Raw genomic sequence first — 26,606 nt, forward strand, 5'->3', positions numbered from 1 at the left:
TGCCTATGATGACAGAATGTCTACTAGTTGGGATATTTTTAGAGGTAAAGATTATGGGAGAACCAATCTCTTAGATTGGGACATGTGGCAAGAAAGTGGATGAATGTGAGACAAGTGGCCTCACACTTGTCAGAAAGTGGATCAAAGTGAGACAAGTGACATCACACTCGTCACTCCGACTATTGTGTGGCTCTACACTTGTCATCATAGCCTTCTCTTTCCATTTTCACTCATGGGAGCCCCAAATCTATAAATTGGAGCCCTCTTTCTTCATTAATGGAGGCTCTCTTGATGCACACTAGCCTCTACCACCGTAACAGGCTGCCCTAATGATGGCTACTCTCTTTCTCTCTCTCTTGAAGGCTGCCTATGAAGAATACCGGCTGTTGGGGACTGTTTTGGAGGCTTCCATCGCGAAGAAATACTGAAGGCAAGGGTATTTAATCATTTATTATGATTTCTAGCCATTGTACTTGTTGTTCCAACCACTGTACTGGCTGTATCAGTCCTTGTACTTGTTGTACTTGCTATACCAGTCATTGTACCGGTTTTACCAGCTTTTGTACTTGCTATACCAGCCATTGTACATGCTGAACCAACCATTGTACCTGTTATACCAGTCATTGTACCTACTGTACTAGCATTTGTACTTGCTGTACCTGCTATACCAGCCACTGTACCGGATGTATCAGCCATTGTACCTACTGTACCAGCCACTGTACGTGTTGTACGAGCTGAATGGAGCATTGTACTTGCTGTACTAGCTCTATTGCATGAAGACCCGTGGTTTTTGGGGAAGAATCAGTACCCACACGGAGGTATATGGAATATATTATTGGCTCGGCATTTCTATAGCCTATGTTCTGGCTTGGTTGCCTCGTGTTGGGCTGTGCTATGGCATTTTAATATAGATAATCCGGCATCTCCCGTGGGGAGAGTAAGGCCCTCAAAGCTTGTACATGATATTATTCTCCTTGGGTAATAAAATACTCCAAAGGGGGGGGTTAGTCCATTCCGGCCTCTATGCGGTGTCACATGTGCAAGCTCCATTTTCAGCATTTGTGGACATTTTGTCCAGCTTTTATGTTTCATGCAAAGTGATGATGGATATGTGTTAAGGCTGTGGCCATGTTTTAATGTTTTAATATGCATTGATGGTATCAACAAGTGTGTCAAAGGTCCGAGTCCCCTGGGCACTCACGAGTTTCAAAGCCCAGTGTCCTCAGAACTCTAGGAGGTGGACTTAAGATCAAGAGGATGAATTCATTGCGGAATTATAAGACTGGGAGAATTGGGATTCGAAGGCGCATTTAGTGCTTGTACGGACCATCATAGAGGAGGTCTCACCGACCATGAAAACTCTCACGAGTGCTCACCAGGTATGGTCTAAATTGGAGGATCTCTTTGCCCGAGATTCGTCGATGAGGGCAGTTACCTTGCAAGGGCAACGCTACGGTTTGCTATTTCTTGCAGGCAGTTCGATGCAGTTTTTCCTCATGAAGGCCAAGGTTATCCATGACGAGTTATTGGATTTTGATGATCTCAACTCCTTACTCTTGGAGGAAGAGTCTGTCCTCGTTTCACAAGGTAAGTTGACGGTGTCTCTCAACAGATGTGACAAGGCACTTTCCACAGTTTAGAAGAAAGGTCCGAGTCGCTTCCTCTCTTGTGGGAAGAGAGGACATCTATCCAAGGATTGTTTGTCCAAGAAGAAGGACAAGACCAAGGGCAAGCCTTCATCTCAGAGAAAGGGCAAAGACACAACACATGATAGTGATACAGATTCTTCTAGTACCACTTCTAGGGCTCCTAAGGCACTTTCGGTTCAGAAGGAATAGGTACTTCTCTAGTATACATGCAGTTCCCCCCATGTGCTTCCAGCCAGAGGAGGCTTGTGGGCGGACTGATTACAGCTCCAGTTACTGATGCATGGGAACTGTGATTCGGAGTTCCGAGCATTAGACATATGGGAGGACATGGTTATCTCTTGTGTAGCAGAGATTATGAACTGGATTTGTTCCGAGTTCATTGTTTAAGGCTTTTGGGACGTGATGTGTTTTCTGTCTGTTGGGGATTATGGGCGCGGTGTGTCCAGCAGCTCATCATCTTATTCTTGGAGTTCATTACACACTTGTGTGGGAATTCATAGCCAAGCAAAGTTCCTTGTTGTTCGTGGTGGCATTTTTTGTTTCGAGGAAACAGGTATTTGCAATGCTGTAGGTTCCATGGTTGCATCGTTATCAACTTATCTTCTTCAGACTCTTGCACACTATGAGCTGTAGAGGGGGTGTTAGAATTGTGCATCTCAGTGTTATGGGACTTTGCCTATTTATTGGGCATTTATCTATTTTTCCCTTGATTTAGGTGGTTGTGGAGCAGTCGGCCAACTCTAGGAGTAGTCGGCTAGTGCCTCATATCACTATATAAGGGCCTCTCATATTCATTTGTATTTATCCATTCCTTTGCACAAGTTCAACATCCCTTGTTGGCTAATTGCCATTGTAAAGCCTATTGCTAATATAAAAGGTGATCTTGTCCACAAGCTCTCTCTACTCTCTCTCTTGTTCAGTTTATGCTTCTGCCTATGCATTCTCCAACAGAAGATTGAGGATATTTGGGCTTGTGAAGAGGGCTTATACTACAAACTTTGTGGGAAGCTTCACCGAAAATGTGGAAAATCTGGTGCATAAAGCACCCTCACCTTGAGTTTCTTGTAACAACTTCTGATTAATAAAGAAGTTACCTACGGGGGGGCCCGCCGTTCCGGCTCAGTGTGTTGTCCACCTTTTGTGGCTTTCTGTTGTGATACTTTGTGTGTACTTGAACAGTTTAGGTGACGACTGGTTACAACAACTCTGCCTTACGTTGGGCCAAGAACGCACACTTCTTCGAACGGGTAAGACAACAAAAGGATCTCTGCATTTCTAGTGCAGAGATCTGCTTGTATGTCTGCTTCCGTAGGATGTGAAACTGTGTTCTTACGTTCCTCATCATGCCACCCATTTTGTGGCTGAGAGCCCAAAGGCGGCGGGGGAAGCAAGCGGTGTGAGGGAAATTGGCTTGGGAGATTCATGAATGATGGAAGAGAGCTATGATGTGAGGGTGGAGATGGGCAATGTGAGATCAATGTTGGAAATGCAACGGGATAGATGATCCTATAAACAAAGTCTAGGTCCTGGTGAAAATGAATGTGGCTGAAAGTGGATATGGAGAGAGAGAGAGAGAGAGAGAGAGAGAGAGAGAGAGAGTCATATTTATGTCTGCAAAAGACCTAAAGGGTCTATGAGACTAGAGAAAACTAAGACATTAAAAAATCATGTAGCCTCATGGGACGAGGTGAAGACTACTTCCCTCCGAAAATTACGAAAGTGAATAAAGAAAAAAACCCTATTAGAGTAAGACTATTTCTGGTAGAGTTGTGTGTGTGTAAAAATCTAGACTATTACTCACTGGTGGAAAGGACATGGAGTGTCCAGTCTCAGCATCACTAGGCTGGCCAACCAGCAGTTGGCCGCTGGGAATAGTTTCCAAGAGTCTATAATGCAAAAAATGAAAGAAATTGTAAAAAATACACATCATCTGTGGGTAACTGTATGCCAACAAAACATGAAAGGAAGTCTGTCATTCTTTACGTTGATGTGATCTCTAGGGTGTTTTCACACACAGAGAGAGAGAGAGAGAGAGAGAGAGAGAGAGAGAGAGAGAGAGCACAAAATATCATGCAGCTGAAGAGAGAGAGAGTTCACAAAATATCATGCAGCTGAAGTCTCTCGTGCTTTACATTGATGTGAGTTTCACTTTTTTGTTTGATACAGGATATAGTCCAAAGTATAAGCACAAGCAGAAATTGGAAACTTGATCATGTTCACATCTTAAATATTGACTCGGAAAATGTGAGATTTACAAAAGCTACTGTATATGAGCTAGATATACAAATTGGTGATCGAATCCTACCTGCAAAGTTTATAGATGAGGTTGCAAACTGGCAGCGTCTTGGTGATTTGGATGTGGGCCCTAGAGATCAACATCCTCAAGAGAGGGTTACAAAGGCTTTATGGGGTTCAAAAGCCTTGCAATCTGTTTTGGCACCCTTTCAGTTGAATGGACCTGTGGATCTTTCATTTGAAAGTTCAGAGGCGTTACAAGATTCTTCACAGGCAATAATTTTAACCCCAAAACATTTTGCCTTGTCTGTTTTAAGGAAAAGCTTAAAATGTCCACGAACTTGAGCTAAGAGTTTTGACTGTCCTAAATTTGATAGATTCTTTCCATTGACATCCTTGGGTCCGTGTGGGAATTTGGAATAAACAATAAAGTCTATGGTTAGGATATTTTGCCTTGTCTCTTTTAAGGAAAAACTTAAAATGTCCACAAACTTGAGCTTAAGAGTTTTGACTGTCCTAAATTTGATAAGAGTATTTCCATTGACATCCTTGGGTCCATGTGGGAATTTGGAACAAACAATAAAGTCATGGTTAGGAATCAGGATATTGGGAAACACCGAATAGCCCACCCACTGTCCAGCCCTTGATTGTATGGTTGTGGCCCTTCCACCGGTGCCCCATTGATGCTGCTGTCCGCTCTGTTCACATTGTTGTTTTCATGGCCTAAACCTCCTGCATGGCTGAAATCCTGCCTTTGGCAGAGGCTACCTGGCTTCATCCTGCTCTGTGGCAGCTTGATTTGAAGTTCACACAGGTGACGATTGTCTGCTTTAACCACTTTGAGGTAAACAATGTGAGGCTTGTCTCCGCTGAAGTTGCAGCTCATTTGTTGATGATAAATCCCCTTTTAACATGTTTGGGTGCACCCAAACATGTAAACATTTGGGCCATGTTTCCAATGGTTTGGTATGAAAGTAAAACAGGGGTCACGTGGTATGATAATTGTGGAAAAGACTTTGCAACATCGCATTCGCACCCCCCTCCCTTCCTTTTTCGTGCACTTTTGTCATGAGAACTGTGTTTCACCAAACCCCACCTGGGAACACTGTTTTCTGCAACTATGCCTCTTACATGCAGTGTTAAACTTCAAAAGCAAGTGTTGGAAGTGAATGAAATGCCAAATGTTACAAAACAATTATTTGCTAGAATGCCTTACAAGACATTTACTTGCTTGAGTAAGAAGCATATCATGTTGAAACCCACCAGCAGCCTTAGCCTTTTGACATTATGATGCCACATATACAAGTTCAAGCTTTGCCAAGGAGCTGCATGGCAGGTGAAAGCTGTGCTTCTTCTACCTCGCATTGCGCGATGAAAGAAGTGGATCGAGTTGTTGCACTGACTGCTTCATGCAGTAGACAATCAAGAGGTATTCTCAAGGATCATCTCTTGTGAAGAAATCATGGCTAACTTGAAAATCAGTTTTCTAAACCTACTCTACAAGTCAAGCTCTCATTCTGGACAAGACATATGGGAGGGGTAAGGAGAGGACCCTCTCATGCTGAAGCTTCGATAGGCAAAGAAGCCCAAATGTTATGTTGAAAAAAATGTCCAAATCTGCTCCTACAATGTGGAATAACTGACAACGATATTTGCTGATAAAGATTGATTCCCTTAATTATGTTCATACTACCGTAGACTTGATGGCCAACTTCCTCTCAATGCCGGGGAAGAAGAATGTAGTGGTAGATGCCTTGTCTTGCAAGCGGTATGTATGTAGCATGCCATAGGTAGACTGTTGTGACATGCAACAAAGCCTTCTTGAAAGTTGCGAGACTATGCAATCCACTTTACTTAAGAGAGAAGAGTTGAGAGAGAAGATGAGAGTCAACACCAGATTGGGTCCCAATTACCCACTAAAGGCACGCCCCCACTTTCGAGAAGTTGTACAATGATGTAAATGATGACTGAGGATTGCCAAACGCAAGGACGAGGAAGATCGAATGCAGGCTGAACCATAGTTGCAAACATTCTCGAATGCAAGGCTTTGCAAACGTTTGCAAACGTTTGCAAACGTTTGCAGTTTGCATCCCTTTGCAAACTTTGCCTACAATTTTTTTAACACTTACAAATTCGGCCAATTTTGGGCAGTTTTAACATAACGACTCTTCTGGCGTACACTTCCGCTCCCTGCGCGCTGTCGACCAGCACTACACGCCTATGCTCTCGGCTCCCTTGCGCGTCTCTACTCACCCACGGCGAGGCCCAGCCGCCCAAGGGGCTTCCGGCCCGCGAGCTTCCGACTCCCGAGCTTCTCTCTACTACCGAGTGAAGGACTTCCTGCCTTCAAGCCTTCGAGATCAACAAGGAGAAAGATGATGAGAGACTTGTTTCTCTACAAGAGGCTCGTGAGTCTATGGAGGATGAGGAAGAAGAGGACATGCATGCAGTTGGTACTGAGCAGGCTGAACCTGATATTGTTGAGATAGATGAGGATGCTACTTCATCTTCTTCCTCTGAAGAGGAAGATGATGAATGATCACGATTCACCATGTACATGACCTCTCACACACGGGCACTTTTTACCTTCTTGGCTGGACAAGGGTTTTTTCCCCGTGTGAGCACACTTCACTTTTAGTGTGTTGGGCTCTTTGCCTCGGGACTACAGTCTAGTACTCTGACTTATGTACTTCACTCTTTATGCGATAATATGAGTATTGAGTACATTTCTAGCACTCTTGAGTCTTGAGTCTTAAGTTCTAAATTCTAACATCTTTTAAGTTTCAAGCTTTCAAGTTTTTCATTGTGTTTTCAAGCATTGACTTTGAACATTCTATTTATGCCCAAAAAAATAAATTTTTTACCCGCCACGAATGCGAATGCATCCACCCTCGATGCATTCTTTTGCAAACTCGGCATTCTCGAATGCGAATGCACGAATGCAAAGAATGCTTGCAACTATGGGCTGAACCATATGCTGACCCAATAGCAATGTAGAAGACTCTATGTGAAACCGGCCTCTGGTAGAAACCAAAGTGTGGTAGGCTAGCAGTCACCTATCCAATTGTAGTTCAGACAATTAAACAAATAAACCAGAGCTAGAGTGCTCCAAAGCAAAAAGGAGAACGACACCTGTTGGCCCCAAAGCTTGGTGCCCCTTTCGGTATTTTTTTATTGAATTTCAATGGAAAAGCTTAACTGAGTACAACAAAGTCAGTCAAGGAAAAGAAACCTGCATGTCCAATTTGGCAACCCTCAAGACCTCTTAGCATACACATACAGATCTGTGTCCCACACTTAGGCACATCCCCACGGAAAGGTCTAAGTAGACTCACATGAAATGCATTGTGAATCCTCCAGGGATCTAGTAGCTTCAAACGATAGGCCACCTCACCAATCTTTTCCAATACCTGAAAAGGTCCATAATAGCGCATGCTCATCTTAGGGAATAAGCGCTCTTTACCCTTTATCTTTTTGAGCCTAGCTTTCTCAAATCGCAAAAGAACCCAATCACCCAATGCAAACTCTAATGCACGTCTGTGATGGTCTGTTGCTCTCTTTTGCTTTTGCTGAGTTTTCTGAAGTGCCAACTTAACTCTCCGATAAGCTTCATCCATGTTCTCCACATACTGGTCAGCCTCAAAGATCTTATCCTTTGTGTGCAAAATAGGTGGTACCTTCTTCCCTCCTTCCACAATCTCAAAAGGCGCCTTGCCCGTCGAGGTATGGACGGTGTTGTTATAAGCAAACTCCACCAAAGGAAGATACTTTTCCCATTGTTGCTTGTGCTCTGACACATAACACTTAAGAAGATCTAACACTGTGGAATTAGCCTCTTCCGATTGACCATTTGTTTGTGGATGAAACGATAATGAAAACTTGAGAGTTGTACCCATGTTGTCAAACAACCCTCTCCAAAATAAACTCGTCATCCGTGGATCACGGTCACTAATGATAGACGAAGGCATGCCATGATACTTGAAGATGTTCGCCATGAACAACTTCACCATATGATCAACTTTGATCGGCTTACGCATGGGAATTAAACGAGCCTGCTTACTGAACCTGCATATGATAGTCCAAATGCCATCATTTCCCATTTGTGTCCTCGGAAGATCAAATATAAAATCCATGGCAATGCTCTCCCATGGTCTATCTGGAATAGATAAAGGCTGAAGTAACCTTGGTGTCTTTTGACGGTCAAACTTCACCTTCTGACATACGATGCATTGCCTAACAAAAGCATCAACATCTCTTCTCAAGGTCGGCCAATAAAAGAAAGCCTCAACTGCCTTTACCGTGGCATCAATACCTCTATGACCTGCATACGGTGGAGCATGACTTTCAATCATAACCTTGAGTCGTAACTGCCTGGTAACACACAATCCACCATGCATCGACAAAAAGCCATCCCTGAGAGTATAGCTGATCCTCAGATATCTGATCATAAAGCCTTCCAAAATCCTCATCTTGGGCATACTACTCTTTCATCTCATCAAGCTCACGATGATAAGCAAGTGAAATTGCTGAGACCTGTGGCTTGCGTGACAAAGCATTTGCCACAACATTCTTTTTGCCTTTTACATGTACAATCTGAAAGTGGAACATAGACAAAAAGTTGGCCCATCTCATATGCTTCTCAGACAGTTTAGTTTGCGTGAGAAAATAACGTAAGGTCTGATGATCTGTCTGCACAGTGAAATCAGCCCCAAGCAAATAGTGTTTCCATGTAGAAAGAGCATGAATTACAGCCAAGATCTCTTTCTCATAAACCTGTAAATGCTTCTTGGCATTCTGAAATATACGACTCTCATAGGCTGTCACATGTCCTTCCTGCATGAGAACTGCCCCAATGCTGTTCCCACATGCATCACATTGGACAACAAAAGCCTTTCGGAGATCCGGTAATACCAATACGGGATCTGAAGTAAGCTTTTCTTTAAGCTTTTTAAAGGATGCAATTTTCCGATCAGCCCATCGAAACGGAGTTCCCTTCTTAGTTAAGGCATGAAGGGGCGAAGCAATCTCAGCAAAATACCGTATGTACCGCCCGTAATAGGAACACAATCCCAAAAAGGTGCGTACATCATGCACGGTCCTCAAATCTGGCCAATTGAGAATTGCTTCCACTTTCGAAGGATCCATACAGACTCCATCTTTAGACACGATATGCCCCAAGAAGTGTATCTCTTCCAAGAAGAACTCACTCTTCTTGCCATTAATGACCAACCTATGCTTCCGGAGTTCTTCAAACACAATGACCAAATGCTTCCTATGCTCCTCCTCTGTGCGTGAATGCACAATCATATCATCAAAGAATGTGCCGAGACAAACGCTGTATGAGACCAGAAAATCCTGTCCATCATCCTGTTAAATGTGGCAGGAGCATTTGTCAAACCAAAGGGCATGACCAATAACTCATATAGCCCAAAAGTGGTCCGAAATGCTGTCTTATGCACATCCTCGGATCTAATGCGTATCTGATGATACCCGCTTTTCAAGTCTATCCGACTAAAGACTGTGGAGCCCTGTAAGTGGTCCAATATGTCATCGATTCTCGGATATAGGGAATCGATTCTTGATGGTGTTCTTGTTTAGCGCCCTGTAATCTATACACATGCGCCAAGAACCATCTTTCTTTTGCACTAAGAGCACAGGTGAGCAAAAGGGTGATGAGCTAGGCTGGATCAACCCCTTTTTTAACAACTCCTGGACCTGGCTCATAATTTCCTCTTGTTGGGCTACACTAACACGGTACGGCGGTCTATTTGGTGGGGTACTCCCCGGAATTAGATCAATAGCATGATCTTCTGGCCTTTCCGGAGGAAGTTCTCCTGGCAATGACTCGGAAAAACAATCTTGGAACTCACGTAAGAAATAAGTCCTGTCTTTATCTAACATAGACAAATTAGATTTAGACTCATCATCTTTTGCATCCTTTACAAAAACCAAGTACGCGGAAAGATGCTTTTTCATTACCGATGAAATGGCCGAAGCTGATACAATAGGAACAGATTCCCCTTTAAGCTTTACATCCAAAATATGCTCTTTCTCTCTATGAGTCAAACTAATCTTCCTGTTGTACGTATCCACCACCGCATGTACTCTATGGCACCATGGCATACCCAACAAAACATCACACCCATCAAGTGGCATGAAAAGAACTCCTCATTGTCCACATAACCCTGCACATGAAGCCTGAGCTTCCCAATAATAGGGGTAACGGGTTCTACATACCCAGGACAAGCCATATTAGCCTCATACAAAGGCCCCATCTCTTCTGCGCGGATCCCCAATCGGCCAGCCAAATCCGGTGAGATAAAGTTGGCTCTAGCACCTGTGTCAAAGAAAATCAAGGCATTCTGATCTCTCACTTTGCCCCATGCCCTGCACAACTCAGTCTCTTCACCACCTGGCTGTTCCCCAACAAGATCAGGAACTAAACTTGCAAAAGGCTTTGGTTTCTTAGACTTGGACTCCCCTTTGGTGTCAGAGTTCTTTTGGGACTTATGCTTGGGACAATTAAAAGACATATGTCCCTCCTCAGTACAGAAAAAGCACTTCCTAGCATCCATCAAAGCCTCTCTCTCCTCAGGAGCTCTTTTGGGCATTAGTTAACTTCTTATACCGCTTCTCTGTAGACCCTTTTGCATCATGCGAAGCATGCCCTGACTTTTCAGATTTCTTGCTTGAGCTTTTACTTCCTTTAAATCCAGATGAGACTCCGGTGAGTAACGCATTTGCCGTCATAGCAGTCTCTATCATCTGCGACATATTTGTTACTCGAGTCTTTATGCAACAGTCACACACTTCCTTGGGCAGCCCATAGCAATACTTCTCAACCTGCTCAGACAAAGGCATTGCACGATAGAAGTAACTGGGAGTAAAGCTTCCCAAAACTTCTTATTATAATCCTCAAGATTTTCACACTTTGTTGCATCCAACTTGTGCCATGCTGTCATTACATCCACCTCAAAAGTAGATGTGAGCCACACGGAAGAGAACATGTGTTTAAACTGTATCCAAGTAGATGGTGCTATGCCCTGCAAAAGAAGAGTGGACCACCATTGCCCTTGAGAAAAGTCGCAGCTTTTCTCACCTTAGAGGATTCCGTGTAATTTCCACCAGAAAAAGCAGCATGTGCCTTTAGCTTGTCTTTGGCCCTGCTGAACGTGTCAAATTTCACTGCAGCTCCCCCTTCCTTATAATCCTTCGCCTTACCCATAGGCGTTAGATTATTGTAAGGAAGTGGCTTCACAAGATTGCTACCCCCAGCATTCATGCCCATCATAGGGTCAACGTTGCCAGTTCCCACACCTGGCATACCATACATTCCTGCTGATCCCCCCATGTTTCCAAACATACCACTATGCATACCGGGCTGCATGCCGCCATACATGTTTCCTTGCATTCCGGGCTGCATATCACCATACATATTCCCCTGCATACGAGGCTGAAAATTAGCTCCAAAATTCCCTTGCATTCCCATGCCTCCCTGAGGGTATCCCCCAGTCATTGATTGGAACACGGAACCACCGCCAAAATAGCCTGGATGCATAGACTGTTGCGGAATAGGTGGCTGTCCAAAAAAGGAACTCTGTGGGTTTGCACCAAAAGTGTTCTACATGTCGGGAAACGGTCCAAAAGCAGGATCCTCTGGGAAGGCACCACTATTGCCCTGAGGTGGGTTCCTAGAACGCTCTTTCTTCTTCTTCTTCTTAGGTTCAGAAGGGGTTCTCATAAATTCAACAAACTTCTCACCTTGTGTGAGCTGCATAAACACATTCACTGCGCCTGCCAAGCGAGCTTTGACTTGGCATGTCTTCTGGCTGCGTTACATCCTCATAACGTGCATCTTCTGCAGCCTGTTCTCCTGCAAGAATATCCTTAGATTCATTTCTCTCAGGAGAGGTCTCGTGCTCTTCCTCTTCATCATAAAAATAGTCATCTTCTGTGTCTGACATGTTGCTGAAATTTTCAGCAATGGCTTTCCTCGAGACAACCACGAGCTTACCTCCTTAAGAAAGTTGATGATGGGTCCCGGCAACGGAAACTTGAAACCGGCCTCTGGTAGAAACCAAAGTGCGGTAGACTAGCAGTCACCTATCCAATTGTAGTCCAGACAATTAAACAAATAAAGCAGAGCTAGAGTGCTCCAAAACAAAAAGGAAAACGACACCTGTTGGCCCCAAAGCTTGGCGCGCCTTTCGGTATTTCTTTATTCAATTTCAATGGAAAAGCTTAACTGAGTACAACGAAGCCAGTCAAGGAAAAGAAACCTGCATGTCCAATTTGGCAACCCTCAAGACCTCTTAGTATAGAGGATACACATACAGATCTGTCCCACAAAAGCAACACACTGCTGTCTCCTCTAATCAACCAAAACAATGCAACATGGAAGCCTTGAACACGCATCTGGCTATTCCATGATCATAGCCTCAAACTCAGCCAAAGAACAAGTCCACCATCTAACTCTGTTTCCACCCTTCAAACTGGCACACCCTCCTCTCACAAAGGGCCAGAAGAAACAACTCTGAAGCAGTCGTAAGCCAGTGGAAAGAGAGAGAGAGATATTCAGCAGGTACACTGTTGTCCCTCAGTCCAATCCTTCTCAAAAACACCAGCCCTGGGAGTATAGAGTATGCTGTCCTGAATTGCAGCCACCCACCTTTGCCCTCCAGAGCTCACACGAGGGGAAGAGAGAGAGAGAGAGAGAGAGAGAGAGAGAGAGAGAGAGAGAGAGAGAGAGAGAAAGATATATTAACGTCTACGAGAGGCCAAAGTCGGCCTATGAGACAAAAAATAATACAACTGTGTTCTTCCGGTCATCGGAAGAAAAGAAACAAAAGAAAAAGTGTGCATGTGTCTGGATACAACTGTGAATCATCATGGATCGGTGGAGCCCATATACAAACAATATAAGGGGGGTGGGGATGTGGATGTGGATGGAGTGCTAAGGCAAGATGCATCTCTATATGCTGAAGGGGTAGTACAAGCATGCTATGCAGATCTATGTCTAACTCCATCTAGTGCCATAAGAGGGATATAAGATATCATACATCGCCGATGCTGAGGTTGTGAATGGCATGAACATGTACCCTGAGTCTGAATGAAAGCGAGCTAGCCTCTCCTGTGTCTCCATCTGGTGTCTCATCGGATAGCTGCTATCTCTCGGTGACGGAGTCGGGGTGCTCTATGTCCAATCTGTCTAGGTCTCCTCCTGGCTCTCAATTCCTCTGCTTTCTGTGCGGTCACCCCACGTGGTACATCAGCTGGCACTGGCATAGCTCTCTGGAAGAAATCTGTGAGCTGGGACTGTCTCCCACCCCTAGTGGGAGCGGGTGTCTGTAGGAGTCTCTCTCGAGAACTATGAAGCTCTAGTAGTAGTCTGCCAAGCTGTCGCTGGTCCGAGGCCTCCATCAACTGATGTAGTGAAGAGTGCTCCTCAAACAATCCTGCATATCTATCTCTGACCCCCTGGTGGGCTCTACATCTACATACAAAGTGATCCTCAGTCTCCATCTCCTCGCGGCACAATTTGCATATCCGCTCAGCTCTAGGAACCCGTGCCGCTCTCCCAGCCTCTATCTCTAGTTGATGTGATGAGACTCGTAGCTGTCCAATAGCAACGCGAGAGCTGTGTGGCATGTATACATCCATGTACCGCGGTCGATGTATGAACCCATCCCCTGAGATGCTCATAAAGTGGTCTCTGTAATACAGCATCTTCGGTGGTAGTGGGCTCTCTGGTGCTGTCCATGTCTCCTGTATGTAGTGCTGCCATATGTCCTGTCTCATCACTCTGTTCCTCTCATTGAGAGAGAGGTAACCCCGTGGAGCAGACTGATCGTACTGAAAAGGTGGCAACCGCTCAATGTCTATACCATGATGTGAGAACCACTGTAGCATTTGTGCATGCCAAGATCCAGTGTGTCCAGCCTCGGCCAGCTGTCTGGATGCCTCAAAAGCTCGGTGGGATAATCTCTCCATGGGCATCTCCCTCATCCTGTATATAAAGGAGATCGTCTGGAACCATGCCTCCACTGCCATAGGTGGTGCAGCAAACTTAGCTCGAACAATGTCGTGCGGGACGGATGGTTTGTTGCGTATCATCCTCGAGAGCATCAAGATCTGTGGTCTCTCCAGCTGTACCCATGTGGAGGCTGCATGCCCTGGTGCCCAAATTGCTGCTGCATACATCAAGGCTGGTGTCACTAATGTATCAAAGAGCCACCCCTTTGTGCGGGGTTCCTGAAAATGTGCCTGATGACACTGACGCTCAAGGCCAGCAAGAGCTGCATACCCCCGGGTCACTGTGTCTCGGACTGCCTGAGCCATGGAGAAGCGTCTAGCTGAGCTAGTAAATGTGATGCCAAGGTAAACATAAGAGCTCACCACCTCGACCCGCCCTCTTGCTAATGTGAGAGTAGTGTGGCTCCTGATTGCGGGTGAAGTGTGGAAGATCATAACCTTGGTTTTCCCAAGGTTCACTGTGAGCCCCTGCTGTGCGCAGAAGTCATCAAGAGCCACAAGGTGTCTTTGAAGCCCAACTTGCGTGTCGGATACCAAGACGATGTCATCAGCATAAAGCATAACATGGACAGTAATACCTGATAGCTCAACCCCAGAACCTCCTCCCTGTGTGATGTAATCGACCACCTCATCAATATAGAGCCCAAAGAGCGTGGGGGAGAGCGGGCACCCCTGCTTCACACCAATGGTGCTAGCAACTGTGTCGGACAAGCCTCCTGGGTATCGGACTCTCCCAAAGACCTGCTCATATAGCCTGTATATGCCCCACATCATGTCTGAAGGTATGCCTAGTGTCTGTAGTCGCCAAAAGAGACGCTCACTGGGCACAGTATCAAATGCCTTGCGGAAATCCACAAAGCAACAATAGAGCCGTTGCCTCCGTGCCTTGGTCTGATCAATCAGGCACCTCGATGTAAAAATGTGGTCGATGGTCGAGAAGGCTCGACGGAAGCCTGCCTGGCCTGCTGTCCTCAATCCCCCAACCTCTGCATGAGTGCTCAGCTTTGCCTCCAAAACTGCCCCGTATAGTTTGGCCAATATATGGTCAATCATGATGGTCCTGTAGTTCCCAGGGTCTAGTACATCTCCCGCTTTATGGATCGGCACAATAGTGTGCATCGTCCACTCAGCCGGAAACCCCTCTGACAGAGCTCTGTTGAAGAGATGAGCAAGAAATGGTGCCAATGTATCAATAGCATAGATGAGATGCTCTCCCTGTAATCCGGTATGACTGTCGCCCGTCCATGTTGGAATTCAGGCTGCACCTGCTGTCTTGTCAACCACCCTTCTCTTGTTTTTGTACCCGCTGTCCTGCAACTGCTTGTATCAGTTGTCCTGCGGTCGCCTGCGCCAACTGCCCAGTAGCCGCCTGTACCAGCTGACCTGCAGCAGCCGCCTGTAGCTGCTGACGTGCAGCCGCATGTAGCTGCTGACCTGTAGCCGACCTACACCAACCGACCTGCACCAGTCGACCTGCAACTGTTCTGTACGGCTCCCCTTCAGGCGACCTGTAGCAGCCGACTTGCAGTAGCCGACCTGCACATTTTTTTTTCCACGCAGCCAGCTGCCCTCCCCTTTCCAAAAGCGAGCGAGCGAGAGAGAGAGAGAGAGAGAGAGAGAGAGAGAGAGAGGCGTGTACCTCCAAAAATGGAGTAGCCTCTCCCCAAATTTATCCATAAGAAATTCTAAGGCCCTAAGGTCCTTTTAAGTTTATTAAAACTTATCCCTAGGGGCCACCCAAGGTTAAAACATTAGAATATTAAATCCCTTGGTCCCCCTTCACACTTGGGGATGTCCACACATGTTACCATTTGTCCGGGCACCCAAGTATGAATCGTGAAATATTTATCTTGCTCACTGACCACCATGCCCACACTTGTGTTGTTCCAATTTCACAAGGTCATGACACTATGAAGCCACTTATGCAAGTCGACATCTACTTAGGATATGCACATATGTTGGCTGAAGATGAGAGGATTTTCTATGTTGCCTAGGGTGCTTGAAGGCTGATTCGTATGCTCTAAAAAAACGCGAAGGCTGCTAGGCATACATGCTCACTAATTGCTTGATGAACTTTTGTGAAATGAGATGATTTATGCAAGGAAGTATGGGCTGCCCGGTGGTCTGTAACTGTTGTCGGCCTGCCACATATGCCCACGACTCAGTGTTATAAGCATTAAATGCTTGCATGCTGGCCGACTGGCATATTACGTTGCCCAATTGTAGCTAATGGCTGGAAATGCTGCCGACTGGGTATTATAGGCTGCCAATGATGCATGGCATCATATGTAAGGCATCCTATGCCTCATGGCTGCCCCATGGGCTGGCCAATGGGCTGGCCCATGTACTTATACCTCTACATGCCTCTATATGCTTGGTTTAATGGATCTAATGGACGGACTCTACTATGTGTAGCATCAGATGACTTATATGCTTTGTTCTCCAAGTGGGTTAAGGCTGGGAGACTGACCTACGTAGCTTGTGTGTGACATATCCTAGATTGGGGCTCACAATGGGGCCACTCCATACGACAAATGTTCCTGAAAGGGTACTATTGATGTAAAATGTTACATTGAATGATGAGCCAGTGTGTCACATAGCACCACAATGTTGGGTGCATGTGACAATGTAGCAGCTATTTCGGTTGCATCTCATGGAGACTTGTCTGCCATGCATGATTTATATCATAGGATTTTGCCACTTTATGGGCTGACTTACACACATGCCTCATATGTGATCAAAGGGGGTTATGTCATGAAAGATATGTGACAATGTAGCAGCTATTTTGGTTGCATCTCATGGAGACTTGTCTTCTATGCATGATTTATATCATAGGATTTTGCCACTTTATGGGCTGACTTACGCACATGCCTCATATGTGATCAAAGAGGGTTATCTCAGAAAGATATGTGACATGTGTGGAAGCTCTTAGTGTCTTCTTTCAGCCCTAAGCAACTAAATAAGAACCTTGATGCAATTCACCGAGAGAGAGAGAGAGAGAGAGAGAGAGAGAGAGAGTTGTATTTTCAGTATATTATACAGCACAAAAGATTGTACAAGATTGTGGCCTTTGGCCTTTCAAAAGACAGCAGAAAGACCATAAGAATTGACTCTTGACCTGCCCCAACTATGAGGAGTCAAATGGTTTGCAAATGATCAATGCCAAGCCTTTTATGGGCTGTTGGAAGCCTTCCCAACTGGCCGACTGCTCGTCAGCGAGTTCCATGGGATAAATAAAATATATCAATGCACCCGACACCTCACAAGCTTGGCCGATGTGGTCATTGTCCCCCCACAGAATACCTTCTGGTGCTTGTCAAGGCCTGGTTACTGCCCTAAACGTTTGTTTATCTGCCTCGCAACCAGGATTTAGCCTAGAAAACAGCCATCCATGTCCGTGTGCACATAACATCCCCTCCTGCTAAACTTGATGACGGGATTCCAACCGTTGTCCTTGGATGACAATCAACATCCCTTTGTCTCCTCATGGACTTCCAAACTTGTCATCCTTCCTTCTTGGCAACCTTTTCACTGAAAACCTTGCCATGTCTCTGACTCCACTCCAAATGTGGTGTTGCGATCTATGCATGTGTGCCACTTTGTCCCCTTGCCTTCATGTCTTATCCCTAAACACTTCAATGAGGGGAAACCCTAGCCCACTCACATTCTAATGGTGGGGCTTTTGTTGTAGGAAGAGCAAACAAGGACGAACGTGTCTATGGGTATGTGTGGCCATGATCGGGCATTTGTGGCACATAGCAAAGGCAAAGGCAAAGGCAAAACCCCTGGGTATCAGCCAAGGGTTGATTTTGGACAGCCATTGTCACAAAATTCCTTACAGCTTCTATTTTTTCTACTGCTCATGTGTGGCATGTGGAGCCTGACATGACATACATGTATGGCTGGTGTAGCCTGACATGGTGTGTTTGTGTGGCATATGGAGACTGACATGACAGTACATGTATGGCTGGTGTAGCCTGACATGGTGTACATGTATGGCTGGTGTAGCCTGACATGATAGTACATGTGTGGCTTGTGGGTCCTGACATGGTGTACATGTATGGCCATGGAGCCTGACATGATGAAAGTCTCTGGGACTAGCTATCTTGGAGGTCTTGTGTATTTATGTTCTGGGAAGGTTTCGGAAGGATCATGAGTCCTGGACATTTTATCGGATACAATTGAGCAGACGGGTGTTTCTTTCAATATAATTACACTCATGTGTGTGCACGACTTTGATTTTATTTTTGGATGACTTGTCTTGTTTGCCTGGACAACGCCTGAGATTTCTGCCTGTGTTGTCCATGGGGCCGGGGACGCCTGGGCACCCTGTGGACGTGTATGTGCACACCTGTTTGGGACTGGCAGGTGGTCTACATGTGTTTTGCAGGTGGTAAGTATTCCCAAAAACTCAATTTACAGCTGTATGAGTTTACATATTAATAAATATGGGTGCAGGTTCACACTCACTTATAAGTGACCGGACAACTTATAAGTGAGTACACATCGAGCAGGACTTATTTAATACACGTGGAGGCCAAAGACCGGGCACTGGACATTATTTGGATCCCCTTCATGTAGGCGCCCCTTTCTGGACCAGAAAAGCACGTGTGGGCTATTTTCAGTAGGGGAGCCTCCAATATTGACAAAAACTCCAGATTGAGGGGGGGCGTATGCCTTTCAGGTGTGCATGATGGCTGGTCGGCTGGTTTTCAGCCTGTTGGCAAGTTTCTACAGCCATCCATCGCGACTAAAGTTCACCGGATGCATGGGAGAAGCTGGCCGACTCTAGCTGCATGTTCTCCACTGCTGGGCGGCTGATCTACAGCTTGAATAGAGGCTGGACAGAGGTTAAAATCAGGGAGGAAGAGCTGGTCGTGGGCTTCTCGACAATTTTCCTTCCGATCGGAGGTATGCAGGCTTGTGCACAACTGCTGGTCGTTTTCTTCTGTGGCTACTGAGGGCTGGTTGACTGCTGAAAACAGCCTTTGAGGGCTGGTCGACTTACCCTATGAGCCAGTCAAAAAGAAGATTAAGATGTTGAGTTGTCCCGGGCTGATGTGGGAGTGCTATGGGCTGTCTATAGTTGTCTTGCATGTGCTTGATGTCGGGAATGCTCACTTTTGCTGAGAATTGTGAGCAAATTCAGAGTATGTGATGTTTTCTTGTTTTCATATTGTATTGGAAGAAACAGGTGCAACCAGTGGTAAACCTTGGGCACCCGCAAAGTTGTATTGGAAACAGACTCCTTTTTGGTAATCTAACCATAAGGGGGGGAGGGGGGAGGGGGGGGGTGTCAGCCCATCTTCTGGCCCCTAGTGTGGCGTACTGTGCAGATTTATCATCTTGTTTTATCTGCCATGCATATGTGTATTTTCAGATTTAATGATTGATTAGATTTTCCGTGTTCAGTTGTCTCTTTCGTTTACATTGGTATCAGAGCCTGGCTTTCTACACAGTTGTGCCTAATATGATGCTGGATATGGCTGTAAGGAGTCATTATCGGTGAGAGAAGGTTGGGATTCTGAGGTAGCCCTCGTCTTATTGTCGCGCCTTGAAGAATCACAGTTTAATCACTTTACGAACTGGAATAATAAATTTGAAAGAAGAAGAAAATAATATAGTGGAGCTAGAGTGCTCCTACACAAAAGACCAATTGGCCTCAAAGGGTGGCGTCCCCGTAGGTATTTATTTATAACTCAAAGTCAGCGTAGCCCTTGTACAATTCCCAAGAAGATTCCTCCTTGATCCACGGGGAGGAGATCTCCTTCAAGCTTTCACCCAAGATTTGTTGTGTGATACAAGGGCCTTGGTCTCTATTTATATAAGTTTGGGGGAAAAAGCTATTTTTTTCCCCCTTAGAAAAATCTACTAGAAGAGCTTTTCTCAAAGAGACTATTGCAAAGCTCTTCTCTTCTTTTAAAAAAAAATAAAAATAAAGAAAATACATGGCGCTTAGGCGTTTTCGAAAAAAAAAGAAATCCACGTTTATTTTTTTTTCGTTGCCTGGCGCTTTTCCTCGGGTTTACTTTCCTTCGCGTTTTGCTGCCTTTGCGTTTTTCTGCCTGGCGTCCACGCTTTTCGGCTGCCCGCCTTGCGCTTGCTGCACGGCGCCTACACTTTGCTACTGCCCATGCTTGTTGCCTGTGCTTGGCTGCTCTGCAGCGCCCGACGCCTGCTTACGTGGCAGCACCAATAGCCACACCTATGTGGCAGCACCAGCAGCCGCCTCAACAATCTTCTGCCACGTGTCAACGCCAGTCAGCCATATGTGCAGTCCAGCTGTACCTGCACATGAGTCAGCTGCACCTTGATGAAAAACAGGTAGAGGGAGAGGAGACACACACACGGGAGCAAACCCTAATGTATTATCAAAACCCTAAGCATAGAGGGAAGCCATCTCTCTTCCTACACAATGCATAAAGCCATAATCCATAATCTACAATACACTACATGTGTTGTGTCCACACACTGCTAACCCTAGCTAATGTCCACACACTATGACTAGCTGGACGCGGTCATTTTTGTCTCTCACATGTTACTACCTAACATGCCAGCACATACTGCAACTGGCACAAGCTGACATCGAGCTTGAATCTCAATAGCCCCTCTCAAGCTCATGATGTACTGCCATAGATGAAGATGTAGAGGAGCTTGGGCTATCAAAGCTCTCAAGAGTCCCCCTCAAGCTCATCCCATGTACTCCCAACATAGTACGGAAATACTCAAACTTCTCCTTGCTAAGTGGCTTTGTAAAGATGTCGGCCACCCGCTCTTCAGTCTTCACATACTGCAAATCCACTGTACCATCCAACACTTTCTCTCTGACAAAATAATAGTGGACCTCTATATGTGTGGTCCGCGCATGAAAAACTGGATTCTTGGCCAACTGTATGCTGCTCATGTTGTCACAATGAATGACAACCTTGCTATCAATAGGCTCACCCAAATCAGCCAAGAGACTCTTTAACCATACTTCTTCACATGTAGCAATGGCTGCACCCCTGTATTCAGCCTCTGTACTAGATAAAGCAACAGTAGGTTGCTTCTTACTGCTCCAACTCACCACTGCACTTCCAAATGTAAAGGCATAACCACTAGTAGACCTCCTGTCATACGAGCTACCTGCCCAATCTGCGTCTGTGTAGCCGTGTACATCCAAGCCTTTACCATGCTCATAAAGAAGACCATAATGTGCAGTGGTCTTTACATAGCACATAATGCGTCTCACTGCATCCAAATGAGGTTTTCTGGGGCTCTGCATAAATTGGCTTACTAGCTCCACAGTATAACTGAGATCCGGGCGTGTGATAGTCATGTAAATAAGACTGCCAACCATCTTTCTATACATAGATGGATCGTCCAACTCTTCACCAAAATTAGCCCGCAGCTTCACATTCTGCTCCAAAGGTGTACTCATTGGCTTACACCCTGTCATCCCATATTTTGCCAACATATCCAATGCATATTGGTGTTGCACTAACCATGTCCCTGCATGGTCTTTGATCACTTCAATCCCAAGAAAATATCTCAATTCGCCCAAGTCTTTCATATCAAATTGCCCACTCAATGCCTTCTTGACATGCATAACATCTGTAGCATGATCTCCTGTGACAATCAAGTCATCCACATAGATGACAAGTAAGACAATCCCATGATCTGTCTTCTTCACATAGAGTGAAGAATTGCTGAAGAAACCTGAAATCCAAGGGAGATAAGATATCGGCTTATCTTATCACTCCAAGCACGAGGTGCTTGCTTCAAACCATATAATGCTTTCTTTAATCTGCATACATGAGTGGGGTACCTCGGGTGTACATATCCTTCTGGCTGTGTCATATAAACTTCCTCTTGTAAATCACCATTTAGAAATGCATTTTTCACATCCATTTGATGCATTTCCGAACCATTTGCTGCAGCCATAGCAATGATTGCTCTCACTGTTTCCATCTTTGCAACTGGACTAAATGGTTCATCATAGTCCAAGCCTTGGATTTGTGCATAACCCTTAGCTACCAACCGCGCTTTATGGCGCTCAATGGAACCATCTGATTTGCATTTCACCTTATAAACCCATTTGCAAGCAATGACATTTTTGCCTTGTGGTGGTAAGGCAACCAAATCCCAAGTTTCATTAATGCGTCCATCTCAACATCCATTGCCTTCTTCCATACATGCATCCCAATAGCTTCTGTATAGCATGTAGGTTCCACATGCTTCACCAAAGAGGTCATATATGCGTAATGCATAGCAAAGTTACGATATGTCAACCTGTCAACTGGATACCTGACCCTTTGGAATCTCCGCAATGCATGCGGATCACTCTGAACACCTGTCACTCTAGCATGTGGAGGCACATATCTATCTTGCCTTGCACTTGTTGTGCGTAAAACTGGTATGCCAAGTTCCTCATCCAAACTTTCTGAACTTGACGACTCATAACCTGTAATGCCAATTCCTTCAATCTTCTTTTTTCCTTTATCCACAGCACTACTCCCAGTGCTCACACTCTCATGTCTCAAGTGTCCTGACCATGGACGTATAGTGCTACTCTCAGACTCTGTTGGCCCAGACATAGAAATAGAACTTGCTTGTGGCAAGTTCACATGCACATCAGTATCAACGGAATCAATGACACCCTCATCCTTTGCCTTGTACCAACTAGCAAGTTCATCAAACACCACATCTCGTGAGATAACCACTTGCCTAGTATGCGGATTGTAACATTTATATGCCTTGCGATCATGTGCATACCCAACAAAAACACACTTTTCTGCCTTAGGATCCAACTTCCTCCTCCTCTCATCAGGCACATGCACATAAGCTATGCAACCAAACACTTTGAGGTATCCAATGTCTGGCCTAAAACCTGTAAGCCGCATCTCTGGCGTACTTCCATGTATGGCTGTTGTGGGTGTCTTATTAAGTACATACACCGCGGTGGCACACGCTTCTGCCCAATAATAGTCTGGCATGCTCTTTTCATTGAGCGTTGCCTTGGCCACATCACAAACGACTCTATTCTTTCTCTCAGCAACACCATTTTGCTGAGGTGTGTACCTGTAAGTTAACTGCCTTTTTATGCCATGCTTTCTCAAGAAATTCTCAAAAGCATGTGAGGTATATTCACCACCTCCATCTGTCCTCAAACATTTTATCCAAGAGCCATATTGCTTCTCTGCAAAAGCTTTGAAGTCCATAAACTTTCCTAACACTTCACTTTTCTCTGTGAGAAAGTAAATCCAAGTCATTCTGCTGAAATCATCAATGAATGTCACATAATACAAGTTGCCTTTAATGGATGGGTTTTGTGCAGGATCCCATACATCACTATGAACTATCTCAAGTGGCCTGCTACTCATGTTGCCTTCTTTAGGAAATGGCAACCTTGCTTGCTTTCCGAACTGGCAAGCATCATAGACATGCATATTCCCATCATACTTGAATCTAGGCAGTCCACTTACAATGCCTCTTGCTTGCATGTTCTTTAACCTTTGTATGTTCACATGTCCAATCCTTTTATGCCACATGTGAATGTCCTGTATCACATTTCGGCTTTTAGAGAACATGGCTGATTTCAACTCAGGAATCCCAGCATCCAACTTAAATAACCTGTCTTCTTTCTTGCCTTTGGCAATGACTCTACATCCATTTTTTAAATCCTCAACGAAGCATTCATGCTCGTTGAAACGAACCTGTAAACCTTGTTCCACCATTTGACCAACTGAGGCCAAACTTTTTGTAATAGAAGGCACATACAAGACATCTGTCATAGACTTTGTTTCACCATTGTGCATAACCAATGGTACACTTCCAACATGTGTGATAGCATGTTGGGTATCATCTCCTGTCTCCACATAGCCTTTCGCATCCATAGGCTTCATATGTTCAAACCATTCGCCATGACAAGTCATATGGTTTGATGCTTCAGAGTCCATATACCAAGTGTCATCACTTTCACCATTTGTCATCATAGATTCCACAACATGTTTCATGGCAAACAAGTGATTTGCGCTGCCATCATTACTGCTTGATGCTTATTTCCACGATATTGTGCATAATGTCCACCATGTCGTGCTCTATCCCCTCTCTAATCATTTTTTTTGCGGAAACAATCACGTGCCATATGACCAAATTTCCCACAGTAATGGCATTCCATATTTTGCATAGATGTTTGTTGGCCTTGCCAACGTCCTCTACCACGAGGATTACCTCTGTCTCTCTGAGGTGTATATCCACGACCACCTCTAGCACCATATGTAGGCTGAAAATTCTGTTGTGGTGACCTATCCTGCCATCCACGACCATTACCACAATCACGTGATGCAAATCTCTCCCTGCCTCTGAATTCCCTTTGTGAATAGAAAGCCTGATTTTTGCCATTATCATCATGGCTAGTAGATGCATCATGAAACGAGTCACTGAGTTTGATTTCCTCAACAAGTAAGAGAGAAACCAACTCATCAAAATCTGGTAAACCTGTACTCCGAACAGAATTAGATGTATCAAAAGACTTGTACTCCTTGCCAAGACCACGCAAGGCAATGTCTACCAAATCATCATCAGGCATGAGGGCATTGATAGTTGCCAATGTATCTGCATACTTCTTTATCTCTTGTACATAATCATGGATACTCCTTCCTTTGCGCTTCACATTATGAATCTGTCATTTCAACTGAGACTTAACGAGCACTAGTATCTGTATCAAACAGCTTTACCAAAGTATCCCATGCATCCTTGGGATTCTCAGCATCATGTATATGTATGAGTATAGCATCCGAGATACATATAGACAAGTAATGCAAAACTTTGTATGCTCTCTCTGACAAATTGAACTGGCATACGCAGTCCAAAGTACCCTGTTTTGGCACGCTTTCCAAGGCTTCAAATTGCAATGTAGTGGTTCAATCAAGTGTGGATAACTTGCATTGACACCTAAATAAGCTCAATGTTGCATATCAACACCATCCAAGGTGCGTACATACCAAATTTATCAAATCCCCTTCTCTGTTTTGAGAAAAACCAGTAAAACCAGTAGTAAAAGTGCTATAATTCCTTTGATTCTTGTCCAAATTGAGAGACCAGGCATTCATTAGCTTAGCATTGATGTCTACTAATTCCATGTAAAAGGAATCAGACCAATTGTTTAAGTTGAGAGAGTAATTAGCCGATTAATCACCCTCTGCTTCACTAATCACTGTAGACAGCCTGTTTAATCAGCTCATAATCAGCTCCAAAATGCATAATTGCTTCAACCAATCATATAGCATTCTTCTCAAGTGTGTGTACCACAGAGTTGCTAAGGAGATTTTGGAATTAATCAATCACAAGACTTGAATTTTAGCCTCCATCTAGCAAAAAAATGAAAATATGCTCTGTTTCTTCTCGACAGTCTCCGCCGCCTGCTGTAGAGGAAGATTGAGAGGTTTGTTGTGATATTTGAGAGCATATATAGCTACCCAACACTCCAAGGCATGTGCACTATTCACCAAGTAGTTGATTTTTACAAAAAACCAGCTTTAATTTCATCCACAATGGACCCTTTTTCTCTGTTTTTGTGAAGGCTTCAAACCAGTGATTTTCCACTCACATAAATGCATCAACTTTGCTCCAAATTCAATGTAAGGCTTGCACATGAGTTGCCAAAACATTCCCATTTGCTAGATACATGATTCTTTGTCAGATTTGCAACCATTTGCCTCATACATTCACCACACTCAAGCTTCAATGGAGAGCTTGCAAAAGAGAAATTTCTCTTTGCTCAAATCTGGTGTTGTTTGTGTTTTTGCACTTGCAATCCACTCGGTAGGCCAAGCTCTCAGATTTGATGGAAATCGGTGTGCTCCAAGCTTCACAGCTCCAATGGCAAGCTTCACAGCTTTTCTTCACAGCTTCTGCTCCCTCTTCTCTCACTCACTCATAAACCCTAATAGAGAGCACTAGGCTCTGATACCATGATGAAAAACAAGTAGAGGGAGAGGAGACACACACACAAGAGCAAACCCTAATGTATTATCAAAACCCTAAAAGAGGGAAGCCATCTCTCTTCCCACACAATGCATAAAGCCATAATCCATAATCTACAACACACTACATGTATTGTGTCCACACACTGCTAACCCTAGCTAATGTCCACACACACTGACCAGCTGGACGCAGTCATTTATGTCTCACACATGTTACTACCTAACATGCCAGCACATAGTGCAATTGGCACAAGCTGACATCGAGCTTGAATCTCAACACACCTATGCCATGTGGTAGTGCCACGTCAGCTACTGATTGGGCTGACGCACAAGATGTTGCTCCTGCAACAAGATAAGAGAAAAAAAACATATATATGCATATGAACATGCACACACATGTACACACACACACACACACCAAAACATGTATTTGAATCCATACACATGTACAGACTTACACATGCATTTACTGGATTAAACATGATTAGTGAATGCTTAAACATGCTTAGATCATACTTACAATGCTTAAACATGATTAGTGAATGCTTAAACATGCTTAGATCATACTTAGATCATACTTACAATGCTTAAGACAAAGAGGTAAAATACTCAGTCCTGTAACATACCCCTCTCTTAAAACAAAGCAATCGTTCTCAATTGTTCATTCAAAGGATCTGGCAACTGAAACAGAACCTAAGAGAGCAACAAGAAATCTATGTCGTGC

At 44.6% G+C, this 26,606-nt stretch overlaps 1 protein-coding gene across 1 annotated transcript in view; it reads left to right on the plus strand.

Moving 5' to 3' along the window:
• LOC147642101 (protein TUNICAMYCIN INDUCED 1-like) overlaps positions 1 to 26,606 on the plus strand; it is a 63,342-nt gene that overhangs the window by 11,835 nt on the left and 24,901 nt on the right. The window contains exon 2 of the mRNA XM_086802903.1: positions 3,816 to 4,157. Coding sequence (XP_086659029.1) covers positions 3,816 to 4,157 — 342 coding nt within the window. The remainder of the gene's footprint in view (positions 1 to 3,815; positions 4,158 to 26,606) is intronic.

This window comes from Cibotium barometz, chromosome 1, assembly GCF_041138505.1.
Source record: "Cibotium barometz isolate CiBa-2024 chromosome 1, ASM4113850v1, whole genome shotgun sequence".
In the NCBI taxonomy this organism is placed as follows: domain Eukaryota; kingdom Viridiplantae; phylum Streptophyta; class Polypodiopsida; order Cyatheales; family Cibotiaceae; genus Cibotium; species Cibotium barometz.